The sequence below is a fragment of the Ammospiza caudacuta genome, chromosome 1, assembly GCF_027887145.1.
Source record: "Ammospiza caudacuta isolate bAmmCau1 chromosome 1, bAmmCau1.pri, whole genome shotgun sequence".
Lineage (NCBI taxonomy): Eukaryota > Metazoa > Chordata > Aves > Passeriformes > Passerellidae > Ammospiza > Ammospiza caudacuta.
In genome coordinates this window covers 72,247,401-72,265,309 of record NC_080593.1, presented here as the reverse complement: position 1 = coordinate 72,265,309, position 17,909 = coordinate 72,247,401, and the positions used below count along the sequence as shown (strand labels likewise).

Sequence of the window (17,909 nt, the reverse complement as noted above, 5' to 3'; positions counted from 1 at the left end):
CATAACTGTAGGAAACCTTCAGCAGTAACAAAAATATTTCTGTTGCTCCTGTTGAAACTTGCTATGTGCCTTTCCAGCTTGTGGTTGCAAGAATGAAAACCAGTTTTAGCAAATCAACAGAAGAGCCATGCTGCATTTTCTGCAAGGCATCAAATGAATGGGAGGGCAGAAAGGGTGACACTGTCCTTGGGTCCCAAGCACAGACTGCACCTGGGGGCTGCATTTCACACAGCAGCAGCTGCTCAGACCTGGGACACTGCATCTTTGTGAGCAAGGCAAGCAAGTACTGGCCACTGCTGAGCAGAACAGGTGAACAGAACCATCAGGAAGGAAACATTATGCATCATTTATGGGATTACACCCAAAATGTTTGAGTGGCTTTCTATCGACAAATTCTAAAAAATGCAAATGCAAAACAAGAATCTCACAGTGTGCTTTTATTATTTTTTCACAATATAAACTAGACAGACATGGAAAGTTTAATGGCAGCATGTTCTTATAACATTTTAAAGACAAAGAACAACATAATCATATTAAATGATGATAAACTGACAAACTACATTACCATACATACATCATCCAAAGGTACTGGATAAACAATATCTGCTTATGTACATTTATGCTGGTGATAATTAAAATTCAAATATTCAGAAGAAAAGGAAAAAAATTGCTATTTAAATTATAAAAATATATAGTTTTTGTGTGGAACTCTTAATGCTGTATTACTTTTTGAAGATAATTTCTTTGTGTGATGAAGCTGCATTAACTTAGTATAGAAGTGTAATTTAAACCAAATACAGATTAAATTAGCTCTTTTGTCTACCTTGCATTTAGCCTTGTTGGAAAAAGAGATAGGAATGAAAAATAAAGCTGGACTTTTGCAATGAGAAAGAATTTTTATACCCATAAATTAAAATATGTATAATTTTTCATATAGTACTGAGCCATAACCTTGTAATAGAAATGAATCGTTTTGCTAGTTTGTTCAGAGATAGAGAAAGGAAAAAGAAGAAAGGCTTTAAACATGCTACTTCACGATACTTTAATCAATAGGTTTGTGAAGTGCAGGTGCACAGCTGAGCAGTGTCATGCTCCAGGGTCAAAGCATGCAGTCCAGACTCCTGCTGCCTCAGCTGGGGAGACTGTGTGGACTGGGGGGACTGGGACCGTGTTCTCTGAACTGCATCACCTTCGTGTTACCTTTGCACATCTGGTTTCAGACTTCATTTTTCATAATTGCTCCTTCTTAGTGCAAAACTACTCAGGCTATCTAATCCCCAATCGTAACAGCAAACCGATGAACTTTTGAAGACTAGATAATTTTACAATCATTTATTGTAATTTTGTAATTGCAGATTTTTAGTAATCATAGCCATGTAGTGCACACAAGTAGCTGCTTTTAGTTAACAGTTATTTTCAGACCATCTTGAGTGAACTCCTGCAACATGTGAAACTGAAGATTTTCTTACGTACCAATGTCATTCTCCACATCTTCCAGCTCCCTTTCTCATCCCTCTATATATTTCCCTGTTACCTCAACAGCCCCATTAGTCCTTTGGTGGATCCAGTGCTTGTTCCATTGAGAAATGTTCTCTGTATCACCTCTAATTTCAGAATACTTTTGCACAGTTTTTTCATCTGTTCCTAAGTACCTGATTTATGACAGATCTCAGGTGATCCTACAGATTATTTTTTCAGAAGCAAAATACTTCTCTTCATTATTTTCTTAAAAAATAGAGTGAAAAAGAATTAAGGACACCTAAGCTGAATATAGCAAAACCCAGTACTTCTCTTTGATGCCTATGCATTTGCTGTTTTAAAAAGGTATTAACAAAGTTCTACAGAGAAAAACAATTGTGGGGTCTCTGCAGGCTTTTTCTCTGCCCTTATATCATCCTTTTTCAATGGAAAGGATGAAAGATAAACAAATTCCAAGTAGCACTCATCTTTAACCAGGGAGATGGGTCAGTGATCTCTCTATTTCCCTCCACTTCTGACCTCTTCCTTCTTTCTGATCTCTGGTTCTCTACACCTAAACACTTCAGAAGTGTCCCTCTTTTTAATTGTTTTTCCCCCTTTCACAATTTGGATACGGTGGGAGTGGTCAGATGTCTGTGCATGCACAGTGACAGAGGATGGGTTTTCACTGAAGCATAGTCTTTGAGCGTGGAAGTCTGTAAGGCATTTTGTGGAGGAAAAAAATCTTACATGGAAGTGTAATGAAGAGTAGGAAAGACAGGAATTATTGCAAAAGAAATACAGGAGTGAGAAGAGAGGATTTTATTTAAGAAGTTCAAGCTTTTATATACATTCAATGTTTCTAAATGTTTTCTTAATAAATGTATTATCAACTATCATTATACCTAATGCAGCCACAATACTGTACTATTCTGCAGTCAGGATGGGAAAACTCCATCAGCTCTTTAATAAAATAAAATCATCAACAGTCATCATGACTCTTCTCTTTGCCTGGTACTAAGAAATACACTGGGAAGTCCAGTGAGTAGACACAACAGAACACAAAATCCTCAGTATTCATTTAATTGTGTATCATGTGTCGTCTTCATATTATTTCTAAAGCAGCTTAAAAAAACTTTAGCCATTGGAAGGTATTAAAAACCATAACCCCATTCAAATTATCCTGGTATTATAGCAGCACTGGAATTGATATTTTTTACTACTTTTGACAATGTAAACCTTTAATAAAACAAGCAATGTTGAAACAATTTGAGGTCTAATAGTTCATAAACTTTAATGGGCATATGGGCACAAATCGAAACGAAGACTAGATTGTGAAATGAAACATAAGCTTAATAGCAGCCAATTTCAGTTGTGCAATTGGCTGCAAACAAATTCAGTTTGTAAGCTGAGATAAAAAACAAAGCCCACACTCAATCCACAATACTCCTCAGTTCCTCTGATTTGAAATATTTTTCATAAAACCCCTACATAACCATGCCCACTTTTTAGAGAAGCACTCTGAAAGCACTGCAGGTACTAATAGTCTGATGATGGGATTTTTCCTTTTCCTTTAATCAAGCATAGTTCACATTTTTGTTCTCTTAGAAATATCTCCTTTCTACGTTCCTATAAAAAAGTAATTTCAAATCTGAAATGTAAGCTTGCCCCATCTTTGCTCATACAAAGTGTAGGTGCCACAACTAAATAGCAGTAAAAATGCTGAGATGTACAACTCTTAAAAAAAACCAACCAAACATAAAAGCAGCTTTGAAGACACAATATCGACTACAGCCTTAACATTGAACATATTACATTCCCGAGTTACTGGAGATATTTTGCATATAATGCCACAAAGTTATTCAGCTGAAATCTTGAGGTTGGAGCTACAGTTTATTCACTGTGTGTTTTTCACCCTTTGAGCACTTATGTATTGTATGGTACATTTTATCCAGAGCTTTGCAAACTTTCCTTTTATATCTGGACATCCATTTACCCACAAATCCCACATTTCAAAAGTTTAATAGAAAAAATAGAAGCGCAGGATTTAAAACATTTGAAGTTGGACATTTCCATGCCTCAGAGCAGCCCCTGGGACTCAATGCTTCAGAGTCTTCGGTTTCCAGGGGACTCCTGGCCCCTCAGGGAAAGCCGTGCTTTGAACACAGGTCTGTTTATAAAACTGTGTTATGTACTCTGTGTTAATTTCACATGCCTTGCGTTTTGTAACAGGAGCAGATGACTTCACGCCTCCCCCTCCCCCTTTTCCTTCACCCTATTTTCACTTGAGATGACAGTAGGCACCTGCACAAGAGAGGTGTCAAAGAGTCTCTGTCCAGAGAGAGGATTTTGAATTTCTTCATCAGCTTTTCTTCTGTAGAAAGTCTTAGGAGACTATTCGCATGAAAATATTTTGAGGGCGAGGGGCAGGATGATAAATCTCACTTTCCTTTCCTGTTATGAATATGAACTAGATTTTGGTGTCCAGTTTGATAAACAAGGATAGTCAGAGCTAATCTGTAACTTAGCTGAGGCCTGCTTTTTGCCAAATAAAATTAAGATCTTTTTCAACTTTCAGGGATTTAGAGACCACATCTAATTGGTTTCAAACCCCTGGAGGAACTCTGTAAGTAAGCAGGATTAGTTGCAGATATGAGCCCACTAAAGTGGGACACAGGTCAGGTCTTCAGACTCCAGCTCTGCTCTGTTGAAGCAGGCACTTAAGGTCTCCTGATGTTTCTGTGTCAGTAGCCACAAAAAACATTTTGCTGCTGAGAAAATCATTGGAACAGCAATTTCCTGCAAGCCCCAAAGATTTAACTTCACACTTCTATTAAAAAAAAAAGTTGACGTGTTATGTGGGTATTGTGATTATGATGTGATGGCACAGCTGGTAACTTGAAAACACGTGTTTAAAAGGCATAGGCAACCATATTTCCAACTGTTCTCCTGTAGGGATAGCAGAGTGTCCTTCAAGAAGTTTCTGTCTTGACTCCACATATGTACCATGTTGAATTGTTTACTACATCAGTTCTTGCCAGCAGGACAGGGTGAGAACTTTGTTCATGCTGACCCTGTCTCTCAGATCCCTCCCAGAAAATGCTAGGAAATTCAACACAATTTGGCAGTTTTTAGCAGCTCAAGTAACTGCCCTTGTAAGTGTAAGCAGGTAGGTCTTTGTCAGTATATTCGCTCTTCAGAGATAAAATAATCCAGCCAGCGGCATTAATTAAAAAAAAAAAAAGAACGTAAAATACTCTGGGGCTCATTAAAGTTAAGAATAACAACATGATGTGATGACAGATACAACTTGCTGAGGTTCTGAAAATAGCAGGTTAAAATGTAAATATCTTTTAATAAATAATTTTCCAGCAATGTAAAAATAAATGATATTTCCTTTGGCAGTAATAGCTGATTTAATCTTTCGCTGGGAAGTTGCTTTGCTCATAAAATATCATTGTGCTACAGAAAAAAAAAATATTATTTTGTTGTTTTGAAAGACTTTTGTAATCCACAATAAACTGGGTGACTCTACTTATGTCCGAGATAAGCGCCAAGAGTGATGCAAGCTCCCACCAGAACCAGACTCAGGATAGTCTTCAGAGAGATCCAGGAGAAATCGAACAAAGGCCTCATGCCATTGCCATACAACTCCACAAAGGCATCCTAGAAGGGGAAATAGTGAGAAAAGGAATATCAGAATTGCAGTTACTGTTTTTTTGGGGGGACAAGGGGAATGGGGAAAGGGAGGCAACTTCTTCACCCTCAGGGGTGACCCAACAATCCCGCTGGCACAAGAAGACCCCACAAACTTATTAAAATAGTGATTTGGGAGGAGTGATTTCTCTTTTGTGGGTTTAAAAAAAAGTTCTCCTGCCTATTTCTTTATAAATATTACTGAAATTACTTATGGTTGCGACTTCTGCTTTAGGCATGCCCAGTCTAATAGAAAAGACAGAACCAGCATTTTAAAATATAAGTTACCACTATTTTGGGTCCTAAATGTTGTCTATACAAACACACACAAATGAAGTAGATGAACCTTCATTCTCCAAATCTTTCATTTCCACTGGGTAAGGAGCATCTATATTGCAGGTCAGATTCATTGAAAACAAGGCAGTATTTGGTTCCCTGGGGATGGGCTCAGAAAACTTTGTGTAGTAGCCACAGATGTTTCTTGCATATGAACTGAAGGTGTTAGGGTTGTGTTATACCTATGATAATCTTTCACAACTGTCACCAAAGAGGGTGATGCCGTGGTCCAGTGCTCCAGGAAAATCTGGTCGTGCACGTAGGCAACAAATGGAAATGCTGTTCAAGAAGCAAAGATAAAGTTTTTGTGACTCATAAATACAGTGGGATTTGACTGGGCAAATTACTGGATTGGTGATACTCTGCACGTAATGCCTTTCTTTCAGGCTGCAATTCCTAAGGAGCATGACGCTTGAGGGCATTCCTCAGAGACAGATAAATCATACTGTACGGCACGAAAGCAGTAAATAGCCAAGATGAATGACTTTTAAAATGTGACAAAACTGATAACATCATTTATGGCAACTCTTTTACTGTGCTGCCAATTAAGGTCTGCTCCCAAGCTATTGCAATGAAACATGAAAGCCCATGAAACAGCTATCTAACGTGACAGTTTCTATCTCTACTTTTAATACCCCAGACTTCCCATTTTTGGTAGAAGATCACATTTGCTATTAAAGTTATAGTGTCTTTAGCTGTTTTGCAATGTTATTATGCTAGGAGTTGACCTGTCTTCTAATAATGCGTATCTGTCTTCTAATAATGCATATATTGTTATGGTTTACAGCAGAAACTGAGGAGAGAAAGGTGTCCATTATTAATGTAAACCTTCCAACTGAGTTAATGACAATCAAATTCTGTAGTAAAATTAGCTTCCCTCATCAGGCATCTCCAGTTATCATCAGAAGAGGCACGTCTGTGGTTTTACCAGGAGAGGGCGTGTAAGGATTTTTAATATTCTCACTTCTATTCACCAGACGCTGAGTGAGATTCAAATAAATAATAGATATTTGCTTCCAAAATGTATTATTGCATTAAGTAATATTGGTGCATGTTGTAGGTCAGAGTGGATGTAAGTAGGTAAGGCTTGATAGCAGAACAGCCACAGGCTCTGGCCAAGCGAGTGACGTGAAAACACATCTGCCTCCTGCTATTTCTCAATGCTTGTTCCTCTAGGCAATAATTTTCCAACTTGGGTTTCCAAAGGTATATTCTCAAGTGAAAACAGTTTAACCTTTTGTAGAGAGGATAGAATGTTTTAATGCAAACTCTTCATTGCAGAGAGAAAATGGCAACTTTTGCTTAGCTGCCTGTTTTTTGACATAGACATTTGCAAACTCTGGCCTTAATACTCTGCTGTGCTGTTGCAGAGCTGAAAAAGCACACTCAGTTTGCTGTGCAGCTCTTTGGAAAGCTGCTTTTATTTCTCCTTAAGGCTATGAAGTAACACAATATCCTAAAATGTTACAGACTGGACTAAATCCTGTTGTCGCCAGTCCAGACTCAGTGACTTCCACAGGAGCCTTCTCTGTATAGGGAGTTCAAGATCGGCCTTATAAAAATACAACAAGGGTAAAGTTCAACACTTGGTGATATTATTATGGGTCAAAAAGAGAGGAAATGAAAAAAAAACTCATGGAAACACAAGTCATGTGAAAACATTTAAATGTTAATGTTTTCATGGTTTCTTTCTGTGGGGAAGGTCTCACTTCTGTATATTCATGACAGTGTATGCACACACAGTATCAATATCAAAATGAGTGTATTTTGTGTTTCCCTTCTATCCCAGTTCAGGAACATTCCTCCCAGTTTTTCTGTGAGACCATTTCCAATGATTCCATAGAGCTTTCTGGTACTGGGTATGGAGATGGACGGAGGAGAACAGTAAAACTTGGACACCAGACAAAAATATGGCATAACCTATGGCTCAAAAGAGGAATGTTAACAAAAAATGTGCAGCATGCAGTACTTTTTTGTCTGAGATTATTACAACAATAACATGAACCCAACCTAATGGTGTCTGCACTATATATTACAAGTAGCTCTTTATGATCGTTCCCCCTCCCCTTCTCAAACATTCTGATTAGGCCTATTTCCGAAGCTTGTTTGAACAGCCTGTCACTATTTGTTTAAGTTTCAAACCTGTTTTAAATAAACACATGTCCATTTTATGTACTAAAACAAGGGGGGTGGGAGGAGGGAAGTATGACCCGTTGCTGGAAACTATTTTAGCACAAAGAGAACCCTAAACAGAATTTTAACCTTTCATAAGGTTTTGTCTTCTGTAAACCCATGTATTTGTCACTGGATTTTTGTCACCTAAACTGCTCTGTTTAAAATAAAAGAATCTCAGCTAAAATAAATAAGATTAAGAAAATTGTTTGAAACACTTGATGTCCTTTGAAAAGCACTCTTTATAATGAAAGCAAGGGTCCCCTTGGCAAATAGACCGAGGCAAGTTCTGGCTTGGTCAATCTTTCTGGAAGTCTTACACAATTGGAAAGAAAATCATTGCAGACCTTGCTTTTAAGACCATCAAAATTTAATGGGAACTTATATCCTGGATGTAAAATTATATCAGGGCTGTTAAAAATTATGTGGAAAAGAACTCTTCATTCAGTTCTGTAACTTTTTAAAAAGCCATTTCTTAAGAAGCTTTTATTAAGTCAAATCAGTCTGTTGCTGGTTTACTGTGCAAATTTGTGTTGACTGTTTCTGTGAAGCAAGAAAGGTGGTGGTGGAGAAGGGGAAGATGCTCTGCCTGAGCTCCTCTTAGGCACCAAAGCCCCTGAGATGCCTGCTTCACCTTTGATTGGAAGCCATGAGAATTGCCCCAAGGGCACCCCTCACTGCCTTCTTGCCCATTGGACTATATGTAGGGAGGACAGAGCATGTTCCTGGCCAGAGTTCCAGGGATTTGCAGGGAGCCCAGGACAGAAGTGAAGTTCGTCACTCTGGGAGGATTAGGAGGTGTAATAGTGCATTGAGTCAGGGCAGTCTCAAAACAAAAGAGATCACACTATCCCACTCTTCTGCTGGCCCAAATTTGGCAGCTCTAATCCAAGAAACAAATGTCATTAATTACATTCTTTGCTTGTGGAATGAGCCAATTTTGTTCAGCCTCGGTCCTTCCACAGCTCAGCTTGCACCCCAGCCCGAGAGGCAAGGCACAGCTCCTCGGCCACAGAGGAGGACGTGCTGCCCACAGGCTCAGTCCAGAGCAGCATTATGGATCTGACAGCTCCTCACCAAAAATGTGGAGGGAGAAGGCAATTTCTGCATTTCTGCATTTCTGCCTGGCATTTCTGCCCGAGGGGGCGGCAGGGAGAGCGAACATGAGGAAGTAAACGCTTCCTTTTTCTACCTGAATCAAACAGCTGGTGAGGAAGTGACTTTATTTCCCTCGTTATCATTGGTTTGGCAGGATATCCTCTTGAGCCACATTGTATTGAATGAAGAGCCAGAGAAACTTCCATTTTACTGTACGGGAATTGTCTCGCAGCTATTTTACACTGCCCTCTCTGTGACTCCAAAACAAACAAACAAACAAACACTCACTAGCCCCCAGATCTTGAAGAAACTAGCACAGGTCTGAACAAGGCCAGTTTGCCATCCACTACGGGGTAGGAGAGGGAATAGCACACACTCTGATGCCAAGGTTTGGCAGCTGAATGACTTTTACCTCACCCCTGCCTCCACACGAATGACATAAATTCTCATAAAAGCTTTTGTTCCCGCATGGTAACTCATTTCAGAAAGAGTTTGGGGAGGGAGGGAGGGAGGGAGGGAGGGAGGGAGGGAGGGAGGGAGGGAGGGAAGGGGTGGACAGCGCTGGTTAAATCGTCCCATGTTTTCTATGCCGTGAAACCTCATTAAAATGTCATCTTGCAGCAAACAAGAAAAGTTCTTGGAACACAAAAAGTAGACAAATGTGTGACTGTTCTTTTCCCAAAGAGTTTATGAGTCTTTCATGCAAGCCTAAGTAGTGAGTACAAATAAGGACTGCTCAGCCCCTGGCTGTGCTGTGCTGTGCTGAGGTGTGGTGTTTCACAAGGCCCATATCTTTAGAGAGGCCGATATCCTTTTACACCTGGGAGTGCCGACATGCTGGTAGTCCTGCCAGGTGCACATTAAGAAATTATAATGGGAAGGGAAAGAAGGTGTCACCACACAAACCCTGCTGATCATGGAAAAAGAACCTGCCTGGGGAGTGGCTTTGGCATGTGAACCCCAGATTTCCATCTGGGTTTTTTTCTTTCCCTCTTCACCTTTGCTCGTGGTAGGAATTGGGTCTATTTTGGAGACACGGTTCAGCAGTGAACAGAGCAGTGCTATATTAATGGTTGGACTTGATGATGTTAGAGGTCTTGTCCAACCCACTATGATTCTACGATTCTGTTTTGAATTCTCTGTTTCTGCAAGACCTGACACAGTCTTAGGTCTGCAGCTGATGTATTAGATGCTGGCTGCACACAATTTTTTATTTTGTTTCTCCAGGGTCGTCTGAGGTTTCTGACTTTGAACAAAACTAGTTTTCATCACAGTAGTCTTGCCTAACTTTGTTCCTTGTCCTTACTATCTATTTGTATAAATTCCTGCATCAGTGAGCCTGTGATTTTGGGGCTCTCACTGTATGGCTCTATGAACTGGCATTAGTGGAAATAATGCATGACTGACTAAGCATGTCGGTCAAATGGAGACATCTAAGGAGCAAGGACTGACTGTGGTTAGGTTTGCTCATGAAAAGTGATGCATAGGCTTAGAAATATATAAATGTGACTAGTTACAGTAAGGGTGATGACTAGTCCTCCTGTCTGTGCTCCTAAACAGTGACCCTGCTGGCAGGTAGGTTTCCTCCAGACGCCTGTGGCATGAAGGGTAAATCCAGGCTTTGAGAAATAGTCAGGCCACATCTTTAAACACAGGATTTGTAAGGTGTTGATCATTCAGTTTGGATGGAAATCCATTTGGTGTTCAGACTAGGCCACATTCTTGTCAAACCAAGTCAGCATGAGAACTGTTTCAGTAATTTAGTCTTGGCATCTCTATTTAATTCATTTAGACGTGGTTCTGCAGTATGCAAAAGCCCAGACCTAATGGAGGCTGCCTCGGTCTCTTATTCCTGGAAAGGCCCACACTATAAAATGAGGTATTTCTGGCATTAGGAAAACAGCTGTAATGTCAGTGCAGCAGCTAGCTGGTGGTATTTGATGGGTGCCACCTCTGAGGGAGCACTATTAGCAATTATGAGAAAAAGAAGGCAAAAAGGCCTTCTGGACAAAATATTGTATTCAAACAACACAGTCAAAGCTGCTCTATTTGATCCTTCACAATTTTGAGATCTTTTGTAGGTTGATAGTCCTGCTCAAATAATTTGCTGCTTTGTTTCATTTTATGAAGGTATCTTACTTGGAGTGCTAGAGATTGTTCTACCTAGAAAACAAATGTGTCCCCACACATGAATCTCAGTTGCACTAAAACCGAGTCATTAGTGGGCCATATTCTTCCCCAAATTATCAAACCCATTCTAAAGAGTTTACATTCCCGTGCAACAGTAAATTTAGTGACATCCATTTGTGGATTTGTGAATCCCTTTGAAGGAGAGAGCAAGTGTCACAGAGCTGCTGGGGAGACTTATCTCATGCTGTAACATCGCTCTTATACCTGCATCCTCTGAAAAGAGGCTGGATGCATTAAGACCCTTGTCAAATCTTCAAGAATGGCTTAAAAAAATTAATGACAAAATGGTCTTGAATGTCAATGCAGGCCTGTTTTTCCCTAAATCTTACTTAAATTTTCTGTCTTGTTTGTAACTGGCTTTCGATATGAGTGCCCTTATCCTGCAAATAGCCCAGCTAATTTAAAAGCGCAGCTCTGAAGATTTGTCTGCTGTGGGTGCTGCACTGACAGCAGAGGGAAATGTGAACACATCCCCCAATACATTCCCTGCCTGCTCCAGCTGCCTGGGCTGCTCTTGAGCTGCCACAGAAGAGTTAAATCACGTAACTGCCTGGGAAATGGGAAATGAAAGTAGCTGCTGTACAAGTGCTCAGGGAGCTGTGGCACAGTGTCTGTCCTTCAGGCCACCAAGGCTTTCATTTAACCAGCACATCCAGTGGTGCCGGGCTCAAGGCACAGCTATGAGCAGAGGCAGAGAGAGGACAGCAAGGTGGCAAAGCTGCCAGCCTGGGGAGGGACCTGGCTCAGGGTGGCCTTGGCCAGAAAAGGCTGAGTGCACGTGTGAACCAGACGGGTGAAATCCAACTGGTCTGAGCAGGTTGTCCCATTGACTGCACCACGAGGGACCAGTCATGCATTTTTCTGCTGCCTGTTTTAACATCCCTCAGGGATATGCTCCATCTCATGTTTGTTGTTTCAACACTCAGTTCTGATCCAAACTCCTTCGGCTTGACAACCTCCTGCTCAGCATTGAGCAAGAGTAGCACAGAGCTGGAGTGGTGGCCTGGCTGTTCCACGGTGCTCCATGGTGCTCCAGCAGCAAGAGGCCATGCAGAAGTGCCACCCAATCCTCGTGTGACTTGAGGCAGGCACTTGTTTTTTTCATAAATCCTGTGACAAGCAACTGATTTACAGGGCCTGTGAGACAACACAGCTAACATTACGCTAAAGTAACCTCACAATAAATCCGTAATTTAATGAGTAAGTGCAAAAAAAGGCCATGATGCAGACTTCAATGGACAGTTACATTTCTACCACCAGCCACCTGGAAAATACGAATTTGCCCATGCGTTTTCTTTGGCAGCCTACACCTCATTAGCGGCTCAGACCATTTCTGCTCACCTGAAAAAGCCTTATTTGAGGCAGAGAAGAGGCAGCATTTTTTTGGTAATTTCTGTCTTTTGCCATTTCCTAAGTCAGACCTCCCACCAGGAACTGTGGGAAGCAGACAGGTCCTGGCAGTCTGATGGAACACTGAAAATCCTCCCCTTCCAGTGTGGTGCACGTGAGAATGGGGCCTCTTGGTGTCTCGCTCCATGTGCTCATCAATTCACAGCTAAGTGATAATGGGAAATTAAAATAAGGGGAAGGTCTCTGCTCAGAAGAGATTAATTTTAAATGGGTGCCTTCCCCCATCCCACTTTTTGTCCTTTCTGTCCTTTTCACCACTTGCACAAAAATGTTTCTCTGGTAGAGAAACTAAGGGTGAAGGAACAGGGAAAGGAATGAGCAGAGTCTGCATAGACTGAGGCAATTAGAAATTGGAACAAAATGAACTAAGGGGGACAGGTGAAAACTGTTGTCAAAAAAGCTGAAATTTTAAGCCAAGAAAGCTTTATGTGTTGCTTGCCTTATAGATGGGGGGACCCATAGGTTAAAGTGGGCTGGTAAATCTTCCATTTTTGGGTTCATCCAGAAAGTCCTTTGGTAAATGTTATCAGGTAAGAGCTAACAAGGACCACTTGAAAAAAAAGGACCAGTAAGAGTGTAAGAATACAAGCCAAGTCACAGAGTAAAGGACTTTGTTTTGCTATTCAAAACAGCTCAAATTCATTTGCATACACAGTTGTAATTCATTAACTATGACCAATAGATTTATTTAAATGCCACCCAACAAAACCAAAATATGAAGACCTAATAAAAGGCAAACCTCTCGACCTCCAAAACCAACACCAAAACATACAACAGGCATCCTGCAGGAGAACTGGGATCTTCTCCTATTCAAAGTACCTCCAGGATGTTGGAAGGCAACACGCCTCCTATCCATATCTATACTTTAATTCTTTTGTAACAAGAAATAATGTCTTGATGATATAAGAAAGGGCACAAATTCTGCATATTTCCTTTTAGCAAAAAGCTCTAAAACTGAAAAATATTGGACACCGGTAGCAGGAGAAAAAATGCTATTCTTTAAGTACTCCAGGGGCTTTGCTGGTGTCACTGTTCTGGCCATATTCCTTGATGGAAACATGGCTTATACCAGCTGCAGCAGTCTGCCAGCATGGTGGAAGTACCTCCCAAACAATGTGAGTTACACTGGCAGAAGGACTCCTCTCTGGTCTAAGTCTACGTTAAGTCTACATAGTGGGGAAGGGAATTATGCCAAAATAGCTATCTTTGTAGGCTAGGGATGTGATTTTTTCCCCATGAGATAGTTGTGCTGGCCAGACTTTGTCATGTAGACCCTAGGAATTTTTATTTGCAAAATAAGACTGTAATTTATTTTAACCAGATGTTCAGCACTGATCTGTGTCTGTGCATTCACAGCACAAGTGAAAAATTACTCCAAGTAATTTTTACTGTGAAAGACATATACCTTGGACACTGGTAAGATTTTAAAAACATAATGCTGAAGCTTTAAGACTGTGGTGGGCTTTCCTCTCTTTTTGTTGGTAATGGGTAGCTCCCAATGAAGTAAGCCGGTGTTCTGGGTGTTGAGTTTTGCTCCTATCAATCAGATTCCCCACAGGCCTTGTATGGCAACAGTCTCAGCTCTCCCAGGTATCAGAAATTCACATCAAATGCTGGAGGAAGTCATGCAGTTCCTTACAACCTAATGGCTGCTGGGAGAATAGAGTGAGAGCTGAAATGACCTAGGATCTCTCTTTTCTCAGTAAAAGGCAGGAGGTACAAGTGCCAGTCCTCTGAATAAACAGATCCCTCTTTGTTTTCTTTCATGCCTGGTGTTCTTGAGGGGAGGCAGGGGCTGGTTCGGCTACAGGACAGTGATCATCGGAGTGGTCACGTAGCTGTCACTGGAGCCTGATGTACCAACCACTATCAACAAGTTACACATACACATCCTTGGGAACAGCTGAAATACAGCTTAGCCTGCATTCCTATGGCCAGTCATTCAAAACAGAAACTAAAGGATTTAGCTAACTGCTGCTTTTTTTTTTCATAAGCCTGCATGTCCTTGCAGATCATTCACAAAGGGCTGCACATTTATATTTCCTGTTGACATCCTTTGAAAGGGAGAATGCCAATGGAAATTTGATCTTTTAATCAACAATTTTTGTGGACAGCAAGTCAGATGAAAATTCATGAAGGATTAAATTCTATCATTGTGACCTTGAACTAAGAGCACAAGGAAGGAGAATGCTATTAACTTAGGCAGGAAAGATTGGTAATTACTCCATGTGTTGGCATTTCCAAGTCAGTAGAAATTTCATGCAAAATTTCAGATACTCAAAGGAAAGAATATTAAACAAAATCAAGACTGTCAGCCAAGGAAATAAAAAAGCATCAGACCCCACAGATCAGAAACCACAGATCAAATTTGATATAAAGTCCTTCATAAATGTAATAATTTATTTTTTTAATACTTCTAAGAGCAGGTGGGAGCACACAGCAGAGCACAGTTCTACCGAGGGGAAAGAGGGAGCTCACCTTGCACTCATCGAGCTATCTCAGGGTCAGGGATAGAGGTGCAAACACTGAGGGTACATTAGAATAGCACTCCGGGCAGACTGAATATTCCTGCTGTGAAACTAGCACAACCACTGCTCAGAGGCAGCTCCAGAATCCCTGTGCAGCGCTGCCCTGTAGATGTGCCCCGAGGCACTGCCGCAGAAAAAATGACGGATCCTGCTCCTGCTTAGGGCATTGCCTTCCCCGTAGAGCAGCGTGAGCTGTGACTCCTGTGCCAGCAGCTGCTGCTGAAAGCCTCGCCTCTCCTGCCCAGTCACTTCAACGTAGCCTCAAGAATTTCATTAACACATTAATCTGCAATTAAAGAGCTGCCCTTGCTTAAGAGCCAGAGGAAGTGATTACATGAGCAATTCATGTGTGGTGGAAGGAGAGGCACTAGATCTGGAAGGAGGTGCAGCAATCATCTAGAGGATGACCACAAGTAACTCCTGTGTGCAACCACCTCCCGCTTCTGTCCCTCTAAGGGTGATGTCCCTTGTACATCTCGATGCTCTTTTCCTTGGAGTTCTGCCATTGTTGCCAAAAGGCTTCTTCTCCCCCTAGATCTTCCATCACCAGTATCTCCTGCTCCTAGCCTGAAGTGGGAAGGCCCAAAGATGGTTTCCATCAGTTTCACATCAACAGGGGCTTCCTGCCACAGTGGTAACTCTCAGCTGGCTCTTTATGGCTAGAATCCAATGTATAAGTGTCATAAACCCACCCAGAAGCTGCCTTCATAACCTCCCCTATAATTAACTGTTGCTGCTATAAGTTTAGACAAACCCAGGAAATCACATGCAAAATTCTGTCTGATTTGCTATCTAATCATCTTCTATCTAGGTTCTTATACCACACACATTGCTGTGGTATCTGAGCATCTTGATGCCTGGATGCAAGTCAGATAAACCCTTTTCAAGCTAGCTAAAGCTACAGTCCTGACACTTCTACACTCTTTTTCAGCCCACACTTTTGCTACAAGCAAACTGCAAAGAAGCTTCTTCAAAGATTTGCTGAACATACCAGCTTCTCCTGTCTTCCTTTCCCAGATAATGTAAGGTTGGGAAATTTGCCAAGCATCATGCTAAACTGAAAGAGACATTCAAATTGCAGTGAGTGCATGAGCCAAGGGAGCCCAGCCTGACAGAATGTTATTGTAGTGCTCTCAAGAAGTTCTCAGCATTAAGACTTCATTTTGTTGTGTGCCTGTCTGCCTGGTTAGGAGATGCTCCACTGGAGACCAGAAAGCCATTGCTTCCTCAATATTAAATACTAGTGTCTCAGCCAGCTACAAAACATTTGTTAGCTTCAAACTTTTGAGTCAGTTTTGTTTCTTTTTCTTTTAAGACTGGAAGTGTTTGATCCTGCGGTTACCATCACTTGAAACAAAACTTCTGCTTTCAAGAAGATTTTAGATATACCCTTTTCTGATGACCATAGGATCTAAGCAAGAACACAGACAGGGACCAGCAGTCAAAAAGGTGATGAAAAAAAAGTGTATTTTTTCTGGATGAGAAATAATAGATATGGGTTTGATTGATTTAAGAACAAGTAAGGGAAGAGAAAAGTTCAGAACTTATCTATACTTTTAACAGTAAAGAAGCAATCCTCCCCCCAGGAGGAACCATTTACACTGATATCAAAGTGTATTCTGACTCATTAACTGAAATACGTTGTGCTGGTGGGACACAGTTGTATCAGCAAGATTTTGTCTGCAGAAGGGTTCACACCAGTGTAACTTATATCCCTAAAAAAGTCAGATACATCAGCAACAGGGGCACACAGTAGAGTGCAAACCAGGCATGAAACATAGGGAAGAACATGCAGATCAATGTTTTGGGCTATTTTTCGTATCTGTGTTGTAAAAGTTCCTGTATGTCCATAGTGAGAGCAGTTAAAATACAAAGACCCTCAACCTCCATCTATAAAAACACAAGCATCAAGAAACCAAAAGAAAAACAAAGCACCTTCCTTTTTTAGGCTATTTACTCCCACAGCTTTAGCCATAGAGTTGGGGGGATGGGGGTGAGGGAAAGAAGCTGAACTGAGCTGGTAATCACAGCATTAAGTTGATTTGACTATTAGAAAACTTTAATTTCAATGTTCCCCATGGCATTTCTGGTATTTATTTCCTTATTTACTTCTTGAGCCTATTTAATACTTTGACCTGAAGGAAGAAGAATTTGTACAAGCAAGAAGATTAAAGGTTTGAATTAGTTAAAGATGAAACAAATCTATTGATTCATTACAGGCCACTGTTCTCACTGTCACCAGTTATACTGTCATGTACTAATGACATAATGTACTGTCATGTACTATGCTTGAAGAAAAACGACATTTTCAAGAACAGGTTATAGATGGCTTTTGATTGGAAAAAAATACACTGCTGCTTTGCATTCTTTTTGTCCTATCCAAATGGCCCTTCTACACATGTAAGAACCATGAAAGGGTCAGTGATTCTCTTCTCGCACTGACCTGACCTTGTATGTTGGTCTCAGTCTAATTTTGCCATCTGTGTTCACTCCAAAATTGCACCTCTGAATTTGCATTCCTTTCACACATTTGAGGGCTTTTCATTTGCTTTGTGCATGTAGTCACTTTCCTTATGGTGCATGTTTCTTCTGCCATTTCTTGTGTGATTCCTTCTTCCTCTGGCTGTTTAACCTTACTTCCTTCATCACTTCTCTTTTCACTATTCAAATTCAGGCATTCGGTGCTGCCTCGCAGAGTTTCCACAAAGCATTTGTCCGTACCCAACTTATGCCTCTCCTTGATGGTATATTGCTTATTCCTGTCTATGGAGCCCAAGTTAGTGGAGACAAATACATGACTATCATTGTGCCAGCTAATCGTGCTTGAGCCATGGTCCCAGCAGGTTTTAACTGCAGCTGGCTGCTACAATGCTGAGCATAGCCTAGGTGGGTGTAATAGCCAAGTCACCACAGGCACTGTGCCAAAGGGTCTCTTCAAGGTTGTGCTGTGACACAGCGTAGCCTGCAGTGAGACTGGCCCTGACTAGTACTCAATGATAGCTCAAAACCCAGCTTGTGACT

The 17,909-nt window shown here is 41.0% G+C and overlaps 1 protein-coding gene across 1 annotated transcript in view; it reads right to left on the bottom strand.

Annotated features, from left to right (window-relative positions):
- Window positions 1-438: 438 nt before the first annotated feature.
- BCL2 (BCL2 apoptosis regulator) overlaps window positions 439-17,909 on the bottom strand; it is a 96,521-nt gene continuing 79,050 nt past the window's right edge. Inside the window, exon 2 of the mRNA XM_058806703.1 lies at window positions 439-5,124. Within this exon, the coding sequence (XP_058662686.1) occupies window positions 4,990-5,124 (135 nt within the window). The 3' untranslated portion in view covers window positions 439-4,989. The remainder of the gene's footprint in view (window positions 5,125-17,909) is intronic.